The sequence below is a fragment of the Ailuropoda melanoleuca genome, chromosome X, assembly GCF_002007445.2.
Source record: "Ailuropoda melanoleuca isolate Jingjing chromosome X, ASM200744v2, whole genome shotgun sequence".
Taxonomy (NCBI): domain Eukaryota; kingdom Metazoa; phylum Chordata; class Mammalia; order Carnivora; family Ursidae; genus Ailuropoda; species Ailuropoda melanoleuca.
The window spans coordinates 45832365-45857194 of record NC_048238.1 but is presented as its reverse complement, the minus strand read 5'-3'; the positions used below and the strand labels follow the sequence as shown (position 1 = coordinate 45857194).

Sequence of the window (24830 nt, the reverse complement as noted above, 5' to 3'; positions counted from 1 at the left end):
GTGGATAAGGCAGGAGAATGGGATTTTGCCATGCCATGTACACCAAGATGCTCAGAATAGCTCACTTGTTTGTTGCTTTTTACATTATCAGCAAAAGAGGCCCCTGCCAGTGGGCTGAGGCAGAAAGACACTCTAGTTAGGACTCCTTGCCACAGCTGTACCACTTAGAAGGAAGTATGACTCACAAAAATGGCTACTGTTACAAACAATGTTTCCACAAAGGAAGGAGTAAAAATCAGTCTGCATTCTCTGCCCTCTGTTGTTAAAATAGCAAAAGGAACCAACATTTAATAGTTTGCTGAGTATATGCTAACCTTTGGATTAGGCCTTAACATTATATTGTCCCATTTTAACCCATACAATAAACTTATGATATGGATATACTTTCTCCATTTTATAGAAGGGGAACCAAGCTCAGAGAGATTTAGAAATGTGTTTTAAAATCACCAGGCATTAAATGAATGAATGAATGAAATCACCAGGCACTGGTAGAGCTCAGAAACAAATTATTTACTGTGAGTTGTTCTTACAGTTATATTTATTAAACTGATCAGCAATTCCTTATGCAGTGCTTTGTGGCATCTCAAATTAGTTTGTTATTGTTCTTTAAAATTTTACTACAAATATAATATTGCATCCCCCTCGGGGCCGTATACACAGTAGGCTCTATAGTTAAGCTGAATTTATATAAGAAAAATAAAAATACCAAGGTGCCCCTTTCCCCTTCCACCTCTCCACCTGAATTCTTAGTTATGTCAACGAGATGACCATTACACCTCTCCCATGTCAAAAGTCTTCAAATAAATCTTTTGGAGAAAGGAGTGGGATGAGAATTTTCTGAAAAGGAAAATATCCCTCATTTCACAATAAAAGTCAATAGGAAATTAGGAATCCTTTAACACAAATGAATTATTAGCAGAAATAATCTAAACTCTACAATAAGGCATACTTGTAAAAATCTAAGTTTTACTAACTACTAAAGAGCTACACACCAAAGGACTTCTTTCAGGTCACTTGCTAACAATACTACTTTGTAAATAAGGTTATACATGCTGATATAATAACAAGAAGGAAAAAGGTTTTTCCTGAAAGTAGCAAAATGTTGTTCTCTGTTGCTGGACAGAAGAAGGTTAAGTGTGAAGTATATCTGCAGAGCAGAAATTTCTCACCAGAAAAGTAGCTCTTTCAAACAAAAGCACTTCATCAGCCTCGATAATTTCAGCAAAATTCCTTAGGTTCATTTCCAGCTGCTGAACATTGGGAATCAGCTGATAAACAATGCTGGACCAAGCCTAACAGAACAGAAGTACAGTGTAATATTATCCACAGGTAGCCAGTCGCAGACCTTTGCAAATGAGTAAGTACACTATAACATATGGACAGCAAAATATGGTAATAGTTGAGTCCCAAACAAATACTGGCAACAAATATGATATAACACAAATAAAATGAGAAGATGAAGCTAATATTTGATTTTTATTCTTCAGCTGGAATTTTTTAAAGTTTCAAACACTTATAAAATGCTGGAGAAACTTCTTTCCATTGATAATTTTTTAAAAAAATAATAATTTAATTCCATCACGTTTGCCTAAACAATAATTAAAAACTCTGATTTACTGGGCCAAATAAAAAGTTTCTAATCCAGCCATTCAACAAATATTTAAGTCCAATAATGTAGACTGCTCTAAGAATCAGAACTTAATAATGCTATATGATCAGAACTTAACGCATACTTAACGTAAATCTAAGAATTAATTTTGTAAAAATATCAGTCACATGGAAAAATGGCCCCTCCCAATGGGATAACATACAAAAGAAATTATAAGAGAAATTAGTGGCATTATCATTCCAAAAGGCTTATTGTCAGCTATATAAATTATTGATCCAATTGAATTAAAAATGGTCCATTGGTGTGTTTCCCTAAAATAGACTTCATCCAGAGAAGTATGACTAACATAAGGAGTTGGAATTAACCATACCCTCCCTCTATTCTCTTAAGGCTCTTTTATTTGCATTTCCATTGTAATAATTCCTTCTAATTTGTCTAGTAAGCTGTACAATGTTCTTCTCTCCCCTACTAGAGGGCAGGAACCTGGTCTTAGTCATTTGTGTGTCCAAAAACATCAAGCAGATATGCAATGAGTGCTTGTAGAATAAAACAATATAAAAATTTAAGTCAGCTCTATGCAACATTGATGTAAGAGATAGTAGTGCTATGTCTCTGTTCCAATTAGTTTTATTACTTAAGCATGGGGGTTCAGGTTCCAAGTTCCCAGGTTGGTGTTAATGTCACTGCTGAATTTACCTTGGAGAAGGCACCAAAGCTAACCACAGCAGAGACATTGTCACTCACAGCAGTGTTGTGATTAGCCAATTGTCTTTGGTCGTGTTATGTATTGCCATCCTTCACACCGCAGTTGGTTCTTATCAGTGCGTCATGTCCATCCTTATTCACGGTTACCTGTTCTATGGGAATAAGGCTTTGAGAGAAATTCGGCCCAAATTAATCTAGAGCAGTATTTCCTAGACAGGTATCTCAAAATGATCTGTTATAAGAGTGAGGCTGGGTCAACATAATATTGGGAAAAAATGAATTAGTTTAAAAAATAAATCAATGGTTTCTCCTTGGCAAATCAGGTTTCTGTGCTTCTCTGGTTGTAGATACTTGTCAGATGCAGTTGATACTGAGGCTGTAGCTACCAATGACAGAGAAGGATGCTTTCCCGCCCAGAGTCAGACTTGTCAATGGATACTAGCAGCAGTCTGAAGGAAAGGTCTGACCATGAAAGGACCCCAAAGAAGCCAGTCTTTCAAATCACTAGATCTCGTAGGAGAAAGAGAGGAAGCAGGATAAGGAGCCTATGTGCTAATAAGGTAATTTCAGCTTAGTCCATAACACAGCTATTGTTGTAACCTCTACAACCACTGCAAACAGTATGGTATTCATTCCAGCAATGGAAACAATCCTGGTTGAAAGAATGCTAGTCCCCAATTTGGCATGAAAGTTGAAGATACCATATTCTAGGCATAAAGCATCTCATTATAAGACTCCTTTCTCCAATCTCTTCCCTAAATATTGTTTTTCTATGCCATCCAAATGGAGGCAGACTAGTTTATATCCTGAAGAGGTACCTGAATATTAGATATAACTCCAATCAGCATTGAGACCACAACAGGTCACAGTGGATGATGGCCAGTCAAATCTCTGCTGTCACAAACATCAGTATGAAATTAATCATCATAAAACTGGATAGTTCAGTGTGACTTGGTAGGTATCTCAACACAATCTAAGATCAAACCCAAAATCTCTTAAGGTTAAGTTTGATATTTTTCAAACAATATATTGTAGATTATATATTTTTTTAATTCAACACATATAAACGGGTATGACAGAGTTTAAAATCTTTTACTTTTAATAATACCCTTTTAGTTTTTTCTCATGTTCTTAAAATAAGGGAACTCAGGGAAACATACACACCTTATAAAGAGTTTCATCCCAGATAGATGTTCGGAAACAAGAACATTCCAATGGGCGAGACAAACGCCTCAGATCTTCTTCTCGCTCTTTAAAAATCTGAATTAAAAAGTCCACATATAGATCAGCATACAATAGCTCTTCTCTTCCATTGCAAAATCTGAGATGTAATTATTTCAGTGTTTTAAACAGGAGCATTTCCTCGTTCCTCAGAGGAATTTTTCAGTGTGTACATTACTTCATGCACTAGGATGGCAGAAATTATTTCAGGTCAGGTCTAAAAAGTACAACAGCTACTAAAATTCCTCAGGCCTCTGCTGCTTGTGCCGAGTACTCACTGAGAGCACTGTGTTGGGAAAAAAAATTTACCATACAGAGGAATGTTAATAAAATATATCTAATGGTCCAAATCAGCTAATCTGTGTCATTTTTAGATAGTGATATTGTAATTTTTTTAATAATAATTTTTTATTATGTTATGTTAGTCACCATACAGTATATCCTTAGTTTTTGATGTAATGTTCCATGATTGATTATTTGTGTATAACACCCAGTGCACCATGCAATACATGATAATGTAGATTAAAATACTTTAACCTTTGTAGATACCTTTCTCTCACACAAATATATGCGTACACTCATATATATTATTTCTGAATGGTCTGTATTTATTTGGCTATATAGATATAACTCCCCCACCACACACACAAACACAAATATCTATCTTGGATATGTATCTGTGTACATATGCCCACATACACATTAAAGAATATCTATTTGTACAAATATATATCCACAGATATTTTCCATGACCGGGTGGATTTGTAGTGAGCTTGTGTACACACTGTGATAGTTAATTTTATGTATCAACATGGCTAGGCCACAGTACCCAGACATCTGATCAAACACCAGTTTAGATCTTATTGTGAAGTGTTTTTAAATGAGATTAATATTTATGTCAGTAGAATAAGTAAAGCATATTCCCCTCCATAATGTGGGTTGGCTTTATGCAGTTAACTGAAGGCCTTAAGAGACAAAGACCACCATCCCACAGGAAAGGGGAATTCTGCCTCCAGCCTGACTTCTGACTTGCAGTACAACAATTACTCTCTCCTGGGTCCCCAGCCTACCAGCCTGCCCTGCATATTTTGGACTTGCTAGTCTCAATAACTGTATAAGTCAATTCTTTAAAAACTAATCAATCAATCTATCATCCAATCCCTCTCTTTACACACACACACTTACCGGTTCTGTTTATCTGGAGAACCCACACACATACAGAGGGAAATACCCTAGCCACTCTGACTTCAAGACTTGGAAGTTTGAATCTTTAATGAAATGGAGTATACTTTTTTTAATTGACTTTAAATCCCACAAAGAAGATTAATATATTTTTGAGGATATATAATATAAGCATGTAAGAAACAATAAGTTGATTAATAAATAATGAAAAGTAATTTTAAAAATCCATAAGAATGTCATTTGTTGGAATGCTGTTTTTCTATTGCAAGTTGGGCCAGGGAATATAATGATTTTTAAAGGAAACAGAACAGAAAACAAAACAACAGCAAGAATAACAAAAACACAGCCCTCACAGTCTCAAGACCCAACCTACATACAGGATTTTCTGCTGAATTACAATGGAATTAATACTTAGTGAGAAAAAGAGAGGGAGAAGGAAGAAAGGCTAGATACTCAAAAGGACCGAATCCCATCAAGTCATTTGTGAAAGCCTGCAAGCTTAGAAACACCAAAACATGCCCAAACACTGAAGAAACACTGAAGGCAATACTGTAAGTAGTTACAGAATAAAAGTATTCCTAACCACAGCTGCTACCAAGAAAAAAAAATCCTTTAAATAAAGGGTATCCTTAGGACTCCTAGGCTCCAATCCAAAAAGGAACTGAATTCTTCTAAATCCCCAAAATATTCTAAAACTGCTTTTTCTACTGTTATTCTTAGAGGATCTTATCTTTCAGCTTAGACTTTAAAATCAAATCCTCTTATTTTATACTGCATAAACTAAAGCTGAACTATATTTGTCACTTGCCAGTCTTGGGGTCTCATAGCTAACTAGGAGTCCGTTCTTTCTACTGTGTCCTCTTTGGTTTAACTTTATGTGTACTAATCCCCATGCTAGAAAAGAGGGCAAAGATACCATATCACTGCAATTAAAAAGGACTTGGCATTGAGCTCAACACAGTGTGACTGGCACTTCCTTTGGTGCATATGTGTTTCCTAAGCCAACCCAGTGATAGCTATAATCTTTTCTCATCTCACCCCTTGTGGGTCTACTAGCCTGGACAATAACTGCCTATTCTGAAGGATAATAAAACAGGGGCAACAAACATAAAGATATATAAAGGAGGATATACACGGGGAAAGTGGTGGAGTAGGAGGATACTAAGCTCACGTTGTCCCACAGACATGCATATATAACAGCCACATCAGTGCCAACAACCCAGAAAATGACCCAAAGACTGGCAAAACAGACTTTTCACAGCTGATCATAGAGAGAAGAACACACTGAAAAGGGTAGTAGGGGCAGAGATGTGCGGAACCAAACTCTCAGCCAGACTAACAAATGGGAGGGATACCAAAAGAATGAAGAAGGGAGAGGAGCAGACCCCACACCCCAGACATAGGTGTACTAGATGCATTAGGAAGATGAGTCCCCATAATATTTGGCTTTGAAAACAAGCAGAGCTTAACTTTGTGAGCTTTTATAACCAGGGAGCTTAACTTCTTGTACTTTAAAATCAGCTGGCGCAGCTCTGGGAGAGCTGGACGGCAATAGGAAATTAACTCTTCATCCTCAAAGAGCCAGCATAGCAAACATCCACTGAGATACAGCATAGAAGCAACAGTGTGAAAAGTGCCTAGGGGACACATGAAAGAGATTTATTTACTAATCTTAGGACACATGAAAGAGGGCAAGCGATCTTTAGGAGACTTCTCCAAGAATAAAAGAACTGGTGGGTGCCATTTCTCTCTGCACCCCCCAAGCCTAGTTAGCTGGACACTTGCAGAAAACACCACAGGCACTCTCCACTTTCCTTGCTAAAACTATGTACCTGACCACCACAATCTCCTGCAGATCCATCCTATCCAACCTGCCCCACACAGCAGGAGTCCCTCCAAAGCAGCTCCTGCATGTCTCATCCTGCAAGGAGCCCTGGCAGTGGCCAGCACCACTCCAAAGTGACTCCTGCCTTGAAGAGAAGGGATGATAATAATAAACACAGCCCCAGCAGCCAAACCTTATAACTGGTAGTGCAAAGAGACTGCCCTGTCAAAAAGTACATCTGCAGCCCCTGCAGGAATCTGGCCTGACTCCTGGCCCTACACACCAACAAAAACCTCTCAGGGGACAAAGCAGGGAAAGCATCCTGCAGGTTGGTGCTTCTGTAGTTCCTGCAAACATGCTAAGGGCAGGCATCTGGTCTGACTGCTGAAACCATCCAATGATAAGTCCACCGTAGCCTCAGACTAACTGCTAACAGGACCAAATCCTACCCAGTGTGCACAACAGGCAAAGCAGGCCATTGTAGCATACTGATCTGAAGGCAAACACAGCTCAAACAGAAGAGTAGGGTGCACACGATCCACACAGGAGAAACTCCTGAAGCACCTGGTTCTGTTAAAAAGGGGACATTGTGATGTACTGTGTGGTGACTAACATAACATAATAAAAAATTAAAAAAAAAAAGGGGGACATTGTACTACAGGCCACCATAGGATCTTTTCTTCATAAGGCCATTACTTTAAATATCAGGAGACACAACTGATGATGTTCCTAATACACAGAAACAAACACAGAAAGTCAGATAGAATGAGACAGAGGAATATGTCCCAAATGAAAAAAACAGGACAAAACAATAGCAAAACGGCTAAATGAAATGATGATAAGCAATATGTGTGATAAAGAACTCAAAAAATGGTCATAAAATATTCACTGAATTTCAGAAAAGAGTGGAGATCTCAGTGAGATCCTCAACAGAAAAGCAAATAAGAAATGAAGAACTCAATAACTGAAATTATAAATACACAAGAGAGAATCAATAACAGATTAGAGGAGGCAGAAGAATGGACCAGAGAGCTGGAACACAGAGTAGTTAATAGAAAGCAACAAAACTTAACAGCAAAAAAAAGGAAAAATAAAAAATAAGAATAGGTTAAGGAAATCCAGCAACATAATCAAGTGTAATAACACATTATAGTGATTCCAGAAGACAGAAGGGGGCAGAAAATCTATTTGAAGAAATAATAGCTGAAAAATTCCCTAATCTGGAGAAAGAAACAGATATCTAGATCCAGGAGGCCCAGACAGCACCCAAAAAACCAACGTGAGGAAGCCGACACCAAGACACATAAAAATTAAAATGGCAAAAAGTAGTGATAAAGAGAGAATTTTAAAAGCAGCATGAGAAAATTATACACAAAGGAAATCCGATAAGGCTATCTACTGCTTTTTCAGCAGAAACTTGGCAGACGAGAAGGCAGTAGCAGGACATATTCCAAGTACCAAAGGGAAAAAATCTACAACCAAAAATACTTTACCCAACAAGTCATCATTTAGAATAGAAGGAGAGAGAGAGTTTCCTAGACAAACAAAAGTTAAAGGAGTTCATCACTAAACCAGCCTTCCAATAAAAGTTAAAGGGAATTCGTTGAGGGGGAAAAAAAAGGCCATAATCAGGAGAAAGAAAATTATGAAAGGAAAACATTTCATAGGTAAATACAAACATAATGAAAGTAGTAGACTAATCACTTGCAAAATCAGTAAGGAGGTTAAATGCAAAATGAATAAAATCAATTATAGCTATAAAAATCAATCTATGGATTCACAAAATAAAAAGATACAAATTATGATATTGTATACATAAAACATTGTTGGAGGGGAGTAAAAATTTAGTACTTTTAGAACGGGTTCAAATTTAAATGACCATCAACTTAATATAGACTGCTATATGCATCAGATGTTATATACGAGCTTAATGGTAACCACAAATCAAAAACCTATAATAGATAACCAAAAAAAGGAGAAAGGGGAATCTAAGCACATCATTAAAGAAGCCATCAAACCATAAAGGAAGAGAGAAAGAGAAGAAAAAAAGACACAGAAAAAGTACAAAAACTGTAAAACAAAAAACAAAATGACAATAAGTACATACCTAACAATAATTACACTGAATTTAAATGGACCAAATACTCCCATCAAAAAACAGGGTGACTGAATGTATAAAAAGCAAGACCCATCCATATGCTGCCTACAAGAGACTCACTTCACACACCTAAAGACTGTGTGCAGGTTGAACGTGAAGGGATGGAAAAACATTTACCATGAAAATGGAAAGTGAAAACAAAGATGGGATAGCAATGCTTATATCAGACAAAAAAGACTTTAAAACAAATACTGTACAATGAAGCACACTACATTATGATAAAGGGAACAATCCAACAAGAGGATAGAACTATTATAAATATGCACTCAACATGGGAGTACCTAAATACATAATGAAACATAAACACAGGGGTGCATAGGTGACTCAGTGCATTGAGTGTCCAACTCTTGGTTTCAGCTCAGGTCATTATCTCAAGGTTGTGAGATCAAGCTCTGTGCTCAGGGTCCACATGGAGCCTGCTTAGGGTTCTCTCTCTCCCTCTCCCTCTGCAACCCCCGACCCGCTCACACTCTTGTTCTCTCTTTTAAAAAGAAAGAAACATAAACACATAAACATAAACATAAAGACAAGCATTGAGAGTAATAAAATAATAGTAGGGGACTTTAACACCCCCACTTACATCGATGGATAGATAATCCAGACAGAAAATCACCAAAAAACAGTGGACATTGGACCAGATGTAACTAACAGATACACTCAGAACATTCCAACCTAAAACAGTAGAATACACTCTTTTAAAGTGCACATGGAACATTTTCCAGAATAGATCACAATATGCCGCAAAACAAGTCTCAATAAATTAAAAAGGAGTGAAAACATATTATGCCTATTTTCTGACCACAATGGTACAAAACTAGAAATCAATCACAAGAAAAAAATCTGGAAAGAACACAAATACATGGAGGATAAATGACATGGTACTAAATAATGACGGGTCAATAAAGATAAAAGAGAAAATCAAAAAACTACATGGAGCCGGTTCCAAGATGTCAGAGGAGCAGGAGACCTAAAGTTCGTCTGGTCCCAGGAATTCAGCTAGAGAGCTAACAAACCATTCTGAATACCAATGAATGCAACTGGAGAATGAAGAAAAGAGTAGCAGAAACTCTATGAACAGAAAAGGGACCACTTTCTGATAGGAGGAGAAAAGATGGCAGAGGACTAGGGGACCCCTTTCTCAGCTGGTCCACTGAGTCAAGCTGGATATCTACCAGACCATCCTGAAAACCCAGGGAACCAGCCTGAGACTCAGGAAGATACATCTGGATCTCTACAAACGAAAATCACCAGCGCTGAATATTGAGGTTGGAAATGGGGAGCCGTGAATCCGAACACAGATATCGGAAGATAAATGGGAGGGGGAGGGAGCCGACGCGCTCGGGTGCCGGGAAGCAGTAGCCACTTGCACTGGGGAGCAGGATGGACTCACGGATAGGCACCCGTGAGAGGACAGACTAAGACCATGAGCCTGGGAACGTACGTGCGACCAGACTGAAAACCGGAGCTCCGGACCACGAGCGAACCACACTGAAACAGGGAGCTCAGAAGCACCCGCGGGAACAAGGGGCGGATAGCGGGGTTAGAAGCACAAAGGAGAAAGACATGCCAGCCCTGGAAGTGAGGGCTGGGACACCGGCTGCGGGGCGCACAACCCGGGATGCTGCAGGGTTTTTGGCAGCACCGACAGAAACAGAGTTAAAGTGGCCAAGAGAGCTCAGCGGAAAGTGGACTGCGATCTCTCTGTTCTGAGACAGAGGCTAGGATACAGCCGGCCACTGCTACTCTGACTCTCAGAAGAGTCACAGAAAACCACCAGGGAAAGCCGCCAGAGAAAAAAGCCCGGAAATATCGGCTCACATTGTGCCCATCCCCATCCCCCCTTGCAGGGGGAAAGGGCGACTCTACCCAAACAGGGTTGCCTGAATATCAGCTTCGTGGGCCCCACCCCAGAAGACAGGCTGAAAAATCAAGAAAGCCACATCCCTAAGGCCCTATAAAACAAGTGCACACTGCCTGGGTCTTGGTCAATAATTTGGGCTCTGGGCATTCCCACAACTGCTCTCCATCAGAATGACAAGGAGAAATCCCTCCCAGCAAAGAAAAGATAAAAAGTCTGTGGCCTCTGCCACAGAACTGATGGATATAAATATAACCAAATTGTCAGAAATGGAGTTCAGAGTAACAATGGTCAAGATAATGTGTAGACTTGAAAAAAATATTAAACGGAAATATTAATGAGAATATAGAATCTCTAAGGGTGGAAATGAGAGCGAATCTGGCAGAAATTAAAAATGTTATGAATCAAATGCAGTCAAAACTAGACGCTCTGACAGCCAGGGTAAATGAGGCAGAAAAACGAATTAGTGAATTGGAGGATGGGATGGTAGAAGAGAAAGTTAAAACAGAAACTTGGCTCAAAAAAAATCCAATCTCAAGAATGTAGGTTATGGGAGATTACTACTCAATGAAACGATCCAATGTCAGAATGATCAGCATCCCCGAGGCGGTGGAGAAAGAGAGAGGTCTAGAAGAGATATTTGAACAAATTGTAGCTGAAAACTTCCCTAATCTAGCAAAGGAAACAAGCATTCGTGTCTAAGAGGCAGAGAGGACCCCTCTAAAGCTCAACCATGACAAATCTATGCCACGTCACATTATAGTGCAATTCGCAAATATTACATCCAAGGATACAGTATTGAAAGAGGCCAGGGTGAAAAAATTTCTCACGTACAGAGGCAAAAATATCAGAATTACATCAGACCTGTTTACACAGACATGGAATGAGAGAAAGGGTTGGCAGGGACTTTCTAAAGCTCTATCCGAGAAAAACATGCAGCCAAGGATCCTTTATTCTCCAAGGCTGTCATTCAGAATTGATGGAGAGATAAGGACCTTCCAAGATCGCCAGACACTGACCCATTTTGTAACCACGAAACCAGCCCTATAGGAGATACTAAGAGGGGTTCTATAAAAGTAAAAAGGCCCCAAGAGTGATACAGAACAGAAATTTACAATCTATATAAACAAAGACTTCACAGGCAGCATGACATCATAAAAATCATATCTCTCAATAATCACTCTCAATGGGAATGGCCTAAAAACTCCCATAAAACGCCACAGGGTTGCAGATTGGATAAAAAGACATGACCCATCCATTGCTGTCTACAGGAGTCTCATCTTGAACCTAAAGATATATCCAGATTAAAAGTGAAGGGATAGAAAACCATTTTTCATGCCAATGGACCTGAAAAGAAAGCTGGGGTAGCAATTCTCATATCAGAAAGATTAGATTTTAAACTAAAGACTGTAGTTAGAGATACAGAAGGACACTATATTATTCTTTATTTTTATAAGTTTCTGTAAAAAAAAATCAATTTAAACAATTTATAGAGACCAACGAGAATGAAAACACAATGGTCCAAAACCTATGGGACACTGCAAAGGCAGTCCTAAGGGGAAAATACATAGCCATCAAACCCTCACTCAAAAGAATGGAAAAATCTAAAATGCAGTTTTTATATTCTCACCTCAAGAAGCTGGAGCTGGAACAGAAGAACAGGCCAAACCCACGCATGAGAAGGCAGGTGATCAAGATTAGAGCAGAGATCAATGAATTAGAAACGAGGAGCACAGTGGAGCAGATGAAAAGATCTAGAAGCTGGTTCTTTGAAAGAATAAATAAGATCGATAAGCCACTGGTCAGACTTATTCAAAAGAATAGAGAAAGGACCCAAATTAATAAATTTATGAATGAAAGGGGAGAGATCACAACCAACACCAATGAAAGAGAAACTATTATCAACAGCTTTATGCCAATAAATAAAAAAATCTGGAAGAAATGGATGCATTCCTGGAAACCTATAAACTACCAAGAATGAAACAGGAAGAAATTGATTTTTTAAACAGACAGATTAATTATGAAGAGATTGAAGCAGTGATCAAAAACCTCCCCAAAAACAAGACTCCAGGGCCTGACAGATTCCCCGGGGAATTCTACCAAACATGCAAAGAAGAAAAAAATACCTATTCTCCTAAAACTGTTTTAAAAAATAGAAACAGAAGGAAAACTACCAAACTCATTTTATGAGGCCAGTATTACCTTGATCCCCAAACCAGGCAAAGATCCCATCAAAAAGGAGAATTACAGACCGATAACCCTGATGAATATGGATGCCAAAATTCTCAAGAAGATACTAGCTAATAGGATCCAACAGTACATTAAAAGGATTATCCATCATGACCAAGTGTGATTCATCCCTGGGATGCAAGGGTGGTTCAACATTCGCAAATTGATCAGTGTGATAGATCATCTCAAATAGAAAAGAGTCAAGAACCATATGAACCTCTCAATTGATGCAGAAAAAGCATCTCACAAAATACAGCATCCTTTCCTGATTAACATACTTCAGAGTGTAGGGACAGAGGGCACGTTCCTCAATCTCATAAAAACCATCAATGAAAAGCCTACAAAAATATCATTCTCAAAGGGCAAAAGCTGGGAACTTTTCCCTTAATATCTGGAACACAACAAGGATGCCCACTCTCGCCATTATTATTCAACACAGTACTAGAAGTCCTTGCAACAGCAATCAGACAACAAAAAGGGGTAAAACGCATCCAAAGCAGCAAAGAAGAAGTCATACTGTCTCTCTTCTAGATGACAGGATACTCTATATGGAAAACCCAAAAGAATCCACGCCCAAACTACTAGAAGTTATAGAGCAATTCAGTAATGTGGCGGGATACAAAATCAATGCTCAGAAATCAGCTGCATTTCTATACACGAACAATACGACAGAAGAAAGAGAAATTAGGGAATCCATCCCATTTACAACAGCACCAAAAATCATACATTACCTTGGAATTAACTTAACCAGAGACGTAAAGGATCTATATTCTAGAAACTACAAATCACTCTTGAAAGACATTGAGGAAGACACAAAAAGATGGAAAAAATATTGCATGCTCATTGATCGGAAGAATTAGCCTAGTTAAAATGTCTATGCTACCCAGAGCAATCAACACTTTCAATGCTATCCCGATCAAAATATCGATAACATTTTTCAAAGAACAGGAACAAACAATCCTTAAATTTGTATGGAACCAGAAAAGGCCCCGAATCCCCCAAGGAATTGTTGAAAAGGAAAAACAAAGCTGGGGGCATCACGTTGCCTGATTTCAAGCTGTATCACAAAGCTGTGATCACCAAGACAGCATGATACTGGCACAAAAACAGACATATAGACCAATGGAACAGAATACAGAACCCAGAAATGGAGCCTCGCCTCTTTGGGCAACTAATCTTTTACAAAGCAGGAAAAAACATCAAGTGGAAAAAAGACAGTCTCTTCAATAAACGGTACTGGGAAATTGGACAGCTACATGCAAAAGAATGAAACTTGACCACTCTCTCACACCATACACAAAAATAAACTCCAAATGGATGAAAGACCTCGATCTGAGACAGGAATCCATCAAAATCCTAGAGGAGAGCACAGGCAGCAACCTCTACAACAACGGCCACAGCAACCTTTTTCATGACACATCTCCAAAGGCAAGAGAAGCAAAAGATTAAATGAACTTGTGGGACTTCATGAAGATAAAAAGCTTCTGCACAGCCAAGGAAACAGTCAAAAAAATTAAGAGGCAGCCCACGGAATGGGAGAATATATTTGCAAAGGACACTACAGTAAAGGTCTGGTATCCAAGATCTACAAAGAACTCCTCAAACTCAATACACGAGAAACAAACAAATCATAAAAAGGACAGAAGATATGAACAGACACTTTTCCAATGAAGACATACAAATGGCTAACAGACACATGAAAAAATGTTCAAAATCATTAGCCATCAGGGAAATTCAAATCAAAACCACCTTGAGATAACCACCTTATGCCAGTTAGAATGGCAAAAATTGACAAGGCAGGAAACAACAAATGTTGGGGAGGATGTGGAGAAAGGGGATCCCTCTTACATTGTTGGTGGGAATGCAAGTTGGTAAAACCACTTTAGAAAACAGTGCAAAGGTCCTTTCAAAAGTTAAAAATTGAGCTACCCTATGATCCAGCCATTGCACTACTGGGTATTTACCCCAAAGATACAGATGTAGTGAAGAGAAGGGCCATATGCACCCCAATGTTCAAAGCAGCATTGTCCACAATAGCTAAATCGTGGAAGGAGCCGAGATGCCCTTCAACAGATGATTGGATTAAGAAGCTGTGGTCCATATATACAATGGAATATTACTCAGCCATCAAAAAGAACGATTTTCAGGGGCGCCTGGGTGGCACAGTGGTTAAGCGTTTGCCTTCGGCTCAGGGCGTGATCCCGGCGTTATGGGATCGAGCCCCACGTCAGGCTCCTCTACTATGAGCCTGCTTCTTCCTCCCCCACTCCCCCTGCTTGTGTTTCCTCTCTCGCTGGCTGTCTCTATCTCTGTCAAATAAATAAAATCTTTAAAAAAAAAACAATTTTCAATATTTGCTGCAACATGGATGGCACTGGAGGAGATATTGCTAAGTGAAATAAGTCAAGCAGAGGCAGACATCTCATCTATCATATGGTTTCTCTCATCTATGGAACATAAGAACTAGGAATATCAGTAGAGAAGAAAGGGATAAAGAAAGGGGGTGTAATCAGAAGGGGGTATGAAGCATGAGAGACTATGGACGCTGAGAAACAAACTGAGGGCTTCAGAAGGGAGGGGTGTGGCTGAATGGGATAGGCTGGTGATGGGTAGTAAGGAGGGTACATATTGCATGTTGCACTATGTGTTATATGCAACTAATGAATCATCGAACTTTATATCAAAAAAATAAAAAATTAAAATAAAAAATTAAAAAAAAGAAATAACTTTGCAAATACGTTATTTTGTGAGTGATATAAATATCTTCTAATTAAAAAACAAAAAAAAGAAAGACAATTATCATATGGTTTCACTCATTTATGGAACATAAGAAGTAGGAAGATCAGTAGGAGAAGAAAAGTAAGAAGGAGGGGGGGTAAAAAGAAGAGGAAATGAACCATGTGAGACTATGGACTCTGGGAAAGAAACTGAGGGATTTAGAGGGGAGGACGGTGGCAGATCAGGATAGGCCGGTGAATGGTATTAAGGAGGGCACGTATTGCATGGTGCACTGGGTGTTATAAGCAAGTAATCAATCATGGAACTTTACATCAAAAACTTGGGTTGTACTGTATGGTGACTAACATTACATAATAAAAAATTTATAAAAAAAAGATGTGGTCCATATATATAATGGAATATTAGTCAGCCATCAGAAAGAACAATTACACAACATTTGCAGCAACATGGACGGGACTGGAGGAGATTATGCTAAGTGAAATAAGTCAAGCAGAGAAAGATAATTATCATATGTTTTCACTCATTAATGGAACACAAGAAATAGGAAGATCGGTAGGAGAAGAAAGGGAAGAATGAAGGGGGGCGTAAACAGAAGGGGGAATGAACCATGAGAGACTGTGGACTCTGGGAAACACACTGAGGGCTTCAGAGGGGAGGGGGGTGGAGGATTGGGATAGGCTGGTGATGGGTATTAAGGAGGGCATATATTGCATGGTGCACTGGGTGTTATATGCAAATAATGAATCATGGAATACTGTTTCAAAAACTGGAGATGTACTGTATGGTGACTAATATATCAAAGTAAAAATTATTTAAAAAAAACAAAAAGAAACAAACAAAAAAACTACATGGAGATAAATGAAAACACAATGATCCAAAGTATTTGGAATGCAAGAAAAGCTGTTGTAAGAGGGAAAATTATAGCACCAAAGTTCTATCTCAAGAAGGAGGAAAAATCTCCAATAAACAATCAAACAGTATCTAGAGGTGCAGGGTCGCTCAGTTGGTTGAGCCTCCAGCTCTAGGTTTCAGCTCAGGTTGTAATCTCAGGGATAAGCGATCGAGCCCCCGTCAGACTCTGCACTCGGCACAGTCTGCTTGAGATTCTTTCTCCTCTGTCTTCTCTCTCCCCCTCTTCTCCTCCCCCTGCTTGTACTCTCAATAAAAAATAAATAAAATCTAAAAAAATTAATAAAGAAATTAGAAAAAATGCTCAAATGCGATTAGAAGGAAATAATAAGAACTAGAGCAGAAATAAATGAAATATAGACTAAAAACCAACAATACAGGTCAATGAAACCAGAAGCTATTTCTTTGAAAAGCTCAACAAAATTGATAAACTTTTAGCCGGACTTATCCAGAAAAAAATGAGGACTCAAATAAAATCACGAATGAACGAGGAGAAATAACAACCAGCACCACAGAAATACAAATGATTACAAGACACTATTATGAGAATTTACATGTCAACAGAATGGACAACCTAGAAGAAATGGATAAATTCCAAGAAATATATAACCTCACAAAACTCAATCAGGAAGAAACAGAAAATATGAACAGACAGACCAATTTCTAGCAATGCGATGAATCCATAATCAATTAAAATCCCAACAACAAAAACAACAAAGTGCAGGATGAGATGCTTCACAGGTGAATTCTACCGAACACTTAAAGAAGAGTTAATATCTACTCTTCTCAAACTATTCCAAAAGAAAAAAAAAGATGAGGAAAGAAAGCTTCTAAATTAATCCTATAAGGCCAGCATTACCCTGATACCAAAACCATATAAAAACACTACAGAAAAGAAAACTACAGGAAAAATTGTGATGAACACAGATGTGAAAATCCTCAACAAAATATTAACAAACTAGGGGCGCCTGGGTGGCACAGCGGTTGAGCGTCTGCCTTCGGCTCAGGGCGTGATCCCGGCGTTATGGGATCGAGCCCCACATCGGGCTCCTCTGCTATGAGCCTGCTTCTTCCTCTCCCACTCCCCCTGCTTGTGTTCCCTCTCTCCCTGGCTGTCTCTATCTCTGTCAAATAAATAAATTAAAAAAAAAAATATTAACAAACTGAATCTAACAATGCATTAATAAAGTCATTAACTGGGACACCTGGTTGGCTTAGTCCATTAAGCACCTGCCTTCAGCTCAGGTCATGATCCCAGGGTCCTGGGATTGAGTCCTGCACCAGGTTCCTTGCTCAGTGGGGAGCCTGTTTCTCCCTCTGCCTGCTCCCCCTACTTGTGCTTTCTCCTTCTCTCTCTCTCCCTGACAAACAAAATCTTGAAAAAAATCATCCACCATGATCAAGTGGCATTTATTTCTGGGATGCAAGGGTGGTTTAATATTTGGAAATCAATCAACTAGATACATCACATTAGCAAAAGAAAGGGTAAAAACCATATGATCATTTCAATAGATACAGTGAGAGCATCTGACAAAATACAATATCAATTAATGATAAAAACTCTCAACAAAGTAGGTTTAGAGGGAACATACCTCAACGTAATAAAGGCCACATATGAAATACCCACAGCTAACATCATTCTCAATGGTGCAAAACTGAGAGCTTTCCTCTATGATCAGGAACAAGACAAGGTTGTCCACTCTCTCCACTTTTATTCAACATAGTATTGGAAGTTCTAGCCAGAGCAATCAAACAAGAAAAAGAAATAAAAGGCATCCCTATTCATAAGGAAGAAGTAAAACTTTCACTGCTAATGGGATGATACTATATATAGAAAACCCAAAAGAATCCACAAAAATTACTAGAAGTGATAAATGAATTCAGTGAAGCTGCAGGATACAAAATTAATACACAAAAATCTATTGCATTTCTATACACTAATAATGAAGTAGAAGGAGGAGAAATTAAGAAAACAATCCCATTTATATTTGCACCAAAAAGAATAAAATACATAGGAATAATCTTAACCAAGGAGGTGAAAAACCTGTACTCTGAAAACTGTAACACACTGAAGAAGGAAATTGAAGATGACACTAACAAATGGAAAAGATATTCCACGTGCATGGATTGGAAAAACAACTATTGCTAAAATGTCCATACTCCCCAAAGCAATCTACAGATTTAATGCAATCCTATCAAAATACCAACAGGATTTTTAACAAAACTAGAACAAATAATCCCAAAATTTGTATGGAACCACAGAAGACCCCAAATAGCCAATGCAATCTTGAAAAAGAACAACAAAACTGGAGGTATCAGAATCCCAGATTTCAAGATATACCACAAAGCTGTAGTAATCAAAACAGTATGGTATTGGCACAAAAACAGACACGTAGATCCATGGAACAGAATAGAGCACAAATACACCCATGCTAAATGATCAATTAATACACCATAACAGAGGTAATAATATAAAATAGGAAAAAGTCTCTTCAACAAATGTTGTGAAAACTGGCAGCAACATGCAAAAGAATGAAACTGGACCACTGTCTTACACGATACACAAAAATGAACTCAAAATGGATTAAAGACCTAAATGTGAGACCTGAAACCATAAAATTCCTAGAAGAAAACATAGGCAGTGATTTCTTTGACACTGACCATAGAAACATCTTTCTAGATATGACTGTTCTGGCAAGAGAAACAAAAGCAAAATCAAACTATTGGGACTACACAAAAATAAAAAGCTTTTGCATATTACAGGGAACCATCAACAAAACAAAAAGGCAACCTACCAAATGGGAGAAAATATTTGCAAATGATATCTGTAATAAGGGGTTAATATCCAGAATATATAAAGAACTTAAACAATGCAAGCCCTCCAAAGAACAAATAATCCAATTTAAGGAATGGGTAGAGGATCTGAATAGACATTTTTCCAAAGAAGATACACAGATGGCCAACACACAAAAAGATGTTCAACATCACTAATCATAAGGGAAGTGTAAATTAAAACCAGAACACAATTATCATTTTATACCTCTCAGAATGGGTAAGCTAAAAAAAATAAGAAATAACAAGTCTTGACAAGGGTGTGGAGAAAGGGGGACATATATACATAATACATATATTATGTACATAATGTGTGTGTGTGTGTGTGTATATATAGGCAGTATTATACAACCATAAAATGCATGAAACCTTGCCATTTTCAAGAACATGGATCAACCTAGAGAGTATAATGCTAAGTGAAATAAGTCAGAGAAAGATATATGCCATATGACTTCACTCATTTGTGGAATTGAAGAAACAAAGTAACAGAAAAAAGGAGAGACAAACAAGAAAACAGACTCTTAAATACAGAGAATAAACTCCTTGTTGACAGAGGGGAGGGGTGGGGAAATGGATGAAATAGATAAAAGGGGTTAAGAGAACACTTATCTTGATGAGCAGTGAGAAATGTACAGAATTGGTGAATCACTGTATTGTACATCTGAAATATAACATTATATGTTAATTTTACTTGAATAAAAAAATACATAAAGGCTGTTTAATGATATCACATTGACAAGTTCCTCACCTAAATCTGAAAATTATTTGCCAAATGGGTATTATATTTCCCTTACCATGGAAAATTTGTTTATGTTTTTAAAAACCTGACAGAACTTTACTGTTCCTGAAAACAATCAAACTATTTACCTATTTCCCTAGAAAATTTCGGAAAGCATGTCAATCATTTTGTGCAGCATCCTTTATGTTTCTTACCAGGTCCCGTTGATCCTCCTGTACCAGATCCATTTTGTGTACCAAGCAAAAGATTTTGGCATCTGGAGAATTCTGCAGAATGGCCTCTAGGCATGATTGGTAATAGTGCATGTCCTTTTCCAGTTCACGGCTTTCCACATCAAACACATATATCAGAACCTCCACATTTCGGAAGATGTTGTCTCGTTGGCTGGTGAAATAATTTTCCATGAAGGTATCCTGTCTGGTAGGAAAAAAAAATCTAGGTAATAAGCAAGTCCTCAGTTTAGTCACTCCTACTTACAATTTATTTTTGTTGGTTTAATCAATGGGAAAGATAATCTTAAGGCTTCAACAGGCAAATAATAGTAAACTGGTACGGCTTCACCTTCTTAGTTGAACCATACCTTGCACCACCCTTTGCCCCTCTCTCCTTGTGTTCTAAATACACTGTGACCTTCCTAGGTTCCACTGGCCTGTGGTGTATCCACCAAGGGGCATATACATATGCTATTTACTCTGTTTCACATGCTATTCCTCTATCTCTACAACTAATTAACTCCTACTTGTCCCTTTAGATTTCAGTTCAATCCATATTTCCTCACAGAAACCATTCCTGACCTCCCTGTCTTGAGCAAATCCAGTCACCATGGGCCCTAATACAATTACATTGTTTTTATTTTTAACACTTAACCACAAGTGTGATATTACATCTGTTTGTGTGTGGTTTTTTTGGAAACATGATTTTAAAACTCTTTATTAGCTTATTCTAAAACACAAAATGGAGATTTTTTTTATTATGATATGTTAGTCACCATACAGTACATCATTAGCTTTTGATGTAGTGTTCCATGATTCATTTTTTGCATATAACACCCAGGGTTATATGAGCACCCAGTGCTCATTGCAATACGTGCCCTCCTTAATACCCATCACTGGGCTAACCCATCCCCCACTCCCCTTCCCTCTAAAACTCTGTTTCCCGGAGTCCACAGTCTGTCATGGTTCATCTCCCCCTGATTCCCTCCCTTCATTTTTCCCTTTCTTCTAATGTCCTCCATGCTATTCCTTATGTTCCACATTTAAGTGAAACCATATGATTGTCTTTCTCTGCTTGGCTTATTTCACTTAGCATAATCTCCTCCAATTCCATCCATGTCAATGCAAATGTTGGGTAATCATCCTTTCTGATGGCTGAGTAATATTCCACTGTATACATGGACCACATTCATCTGTTGAAGGGCATCTCAGCTCCTTCCACAGTTTGGCTATTGTGGACAATGCTGCTATGAACACTGGGGTGCATATGGACCTTTTTTTCACTACATCTGTATCTTTGGGGTAAATACCCAGTAGTGCAATTGCTGGGTCATAGGGTAGCTCTATTTTTAACTTTTTAAGGGACCTCCACACTGTTTTCCAAAGTGGCTGTACCAGCTTGCATTCCCACCAACAGTGTAAGAGGGATCCCCTTTCTCCACAACCTCTTCTCTTCCCTAGAGTGTAAGTTCCATAAAGGCAAGGACTATGTCTGTTACTGTCCACCGTTTAAGCAAAGAGCCTTCCACAGGGTAGGTGCTCAGTGAATATTTACTGAATAAATAAATAACTAGTCAAATACTCTAAATTATATGAAAATGACACCAAGATAGCTTTTTAGCAGTTTTGTTCTTTGATCCTTAGGCTGTGTGCTGCTTCTCAATTACCAAGCACCCAGCAAAAAACAGTTTTGTTGGAATTTAAGAAACAAAACAAATGAGCAAAGGAAAAAAAAGAGTGAGAGAGAGAGATACAGAGAGACAAACCAAGAAATAGACTCTTAACTATTGAGAACAAACTGATGGGGGAGGGGAGGTAGATGGAGGGGATGGGTGATATGGGTGATGGGGATTAAGGAATGCACTTGTCATGATGAACACCGGGGATTGTATGGAATTGCTGAATCACTATATTGCTCACCTGAAACTAATGTAACACTGTATATTAACTATACTGGAATTAAAATAAATAAATAAAAACAGTTTTGTCACAGAAAAAAAAACATGAACTTAGCTTTTAGTCTTGTACTTTGCTATTGATTAGATGTGTGGCCTTGGGGGATTCTTAATATCACTGTACCTCAGCTGCCTTATCTGCAAAATTAACTATAACATCTTAGGGCCTAAAAGCAAGGAACTTGGACTAATCTCTTGAAAGAGACTACAGATATTAGAAGAATGATAAGGAGGAAGGATTTGTACGGAGAGAGCTGCTAGAGCATTAAGTTGTCCATCTGCTAGCAATAATGGGAGTCATTTTCTTATAGAATATTTGGCTGTTTCATTATTCTTTCAACAAATAACTCATTGAGCACCTGTTCCATGGTTGGTTCTATGCTAGGAGCAGGTAAACACCGAGCTAACAATAATGTCTATTTTGTGAGGAACTTTGCTATGCATTTATATGTCATCTTAGTTAATCATCAAAACAACCCTATGATTTAGTACCATCATTATCCCTATTGTACAGACGAAGAAACTGGCTCAGAGAGTTTAAATGATCTACCCAAAATAACACAGCTAATAGAGCTGTGCTACAAATCCCAATCTAACTCGAGCCTAGGCTCCTAACCACTGTGCACTACACACTGCTGCTGCAGCATGGAGATGCAAATGGCCATAGGGTAAGGACCAATACCTACATATAAGCACAGTGAGTGTGCATTTGTGATGGAATATACTGGAAGTACCTCAGCCATGAGAGGAAAAACTGTTTCCTACTCCTCCAACAGTTGGTAATTCAGCTGAAGAATATGTGTTTAGGGCTGATCTACAGTGCTTAGACTGCCTAGAGATTGAAATAATAAAGAATAAGGTGATATGGTATGATGACTAAGAGCTCAGCACTGGTATTATGCCACCTGAGATAAAAACCTAATTTCTTCACCTGCAGAAGAGGGGGATAATCTATCCCATACTAGAGATATGTAGACACAGCTTGTGTTAGTGCTGATTAAATATGTCACATAGAGAGGGCATTTTCACAATTACATGTAAGTAAGAGATCTTTATTTACTCAAGTGCCAATTCTGAAGAAATTTCTATCAAATGTATTTATTACAAATGATAGTTACTATAATGTATTTTCCATGCTGATTATACTAGGTGCCATGATTACGGCCACTGGCCCCACAAACAAGCAGATAGTACTTACCCACCACAGTCCCACAGGTTCAATACCAGGTTTCCCAGAAATCGGACATGAGAATGTTCTACATCAACTGGAAGACAAATACGACAAATCTAGTAATTGTAGCATGTGAGGTTAAATTCAAAATAAGCAACGAACTAACCCATGGAATTTAGAAGGACCAAAGTGGAGTGAAATGCTCAAAGCTACAACAAGAAGGTGATTTTCAGCTCAGTAATGTGGTTTCTTGGCAAGGTGGGCACCTAAACTACTCTGAGCTACAGAACTGGCTCTCAGTGTAAGCAATTTTACTTTTTAGTAGTTTAGTGCTTAGAGCAGAAGCAATCTCCAATTATAATATCACTGTTAAAATTTCAACATGTAAGACAGACACGTATACCATTTAATAGCTCTTAACTAACCCACCAACACCCTCCACAAAAAAACTTAAAAAACGACAACAAACACCAAATACGAAACAAACATAAAACATAACCCAACTTGCTCCCTCTATTGGTTTCCCTATTTCAGTTAATGACCCTATCATTGTCCCATTTCAGGGGAGGTGGTCATTGTTGACTCCTCTGTCCACATTCATTGTTATTCCTTTGTAATTTCTCGATTCCACTCCTTGTTTTACAACCTGCCACTAACAATAAGGAAGGCCCTTACCTCTCAGGCCTACACAACTACAATAGTTCCATAATTACCTCCCACCGGGAAGCCTTACCCACTTTACTTCATCCTACAGGCTACTATCATATTCATCTTCTTAACACTACTTTGAACATGTCACTCCCCATTCAAAAAACTTTCAATGGTTCCTCCATGCCTACAGGGGGGCATTCAAGGTCCTTCAAATTTGGCTTCCAATCTACCTTTATATTCCCCCATCAGTCACATTAATAAAGACTTTTGTTCCAGTCCAATTTGGTTTATTCTTAGTCCTCCCCAACCCCACTACCTCCCCAACCCCCAACATGCCTTACATCAGGGGTCGCAAACTTGCTAACATGGGCCAGGCCAGTAAATGTACAAAAGCAAAGATGATTATGTATGGAGAGTAAACATCCACCCAAGCAGATGATAGAGTGGGTGGCAATTACTCAGCTCTAGCTCATTTGTCAGGCAGGAATGTGGGATCAAGATGATAATATGCATTCCTCAATAGTAGTGAGAAACCAGATTTTTATGGTAACTCTTACATATTTATAACTAATTCCAATTCTTCTAAAACATTGTGCAGGCCAAATCATATCTATAGGCCTTATCCAGCTTACAGACTGCCTGTTTGCGACCTCTGCCTTACACTTCCCTCCCCACTCTATATTTTGCCTACTCTGTTCATCTGCCTAGAAAGTCCTCCCCATCTTTCTTTCAAAGTTATATTCATCTAATAAGACCCAGCTTAAATTCACCTTCTCTAAAAGCCCTACCTGGCCACCCCCACTTACTGTCATCACTCCCTCTGAATTCATTCAAA

General features: G+C 38.4%; 1 protein-coding gene across 8 annotated transcripts in view; it reads right to left on the bottom strand.

The window, feature by feature from the left end:
- Positions 1 to 24830, bottom strand: part of RRAGB (Ras related GTP binding B) — a 43126-nt gene that overhangs the window by 9348 nt on the left and 8948 nt on the right. For 7 of the 8 annotated variants that reach the window (XM_034649305.1, XM_002929553.4, XM_002929554.4 and 4 more), the window contains 4 exons: positions 23372 to 23438; positions 20201 to 20423; positions 3479 to 3574; positions 1170 to 1292 (listed from right to left, as the gene is read on the bottom strand). In XM_034649305.1, the coding sequence (XP_034505196.1) occupies positions 1170 to 1292; positions 3479 to 3574; positions 20201 to 20423; positions 23372 to 23438 (509 nt within the window). The remainder of the gene's footprint in view (positions 1 to 1169; positions 1293 to 3478; positions 3575 to 20200; positions 20424 to 23371; positions 23439 to 24830) is intronic. The other variant, XM_034649309.1, reaches the window with a different exon arrangement.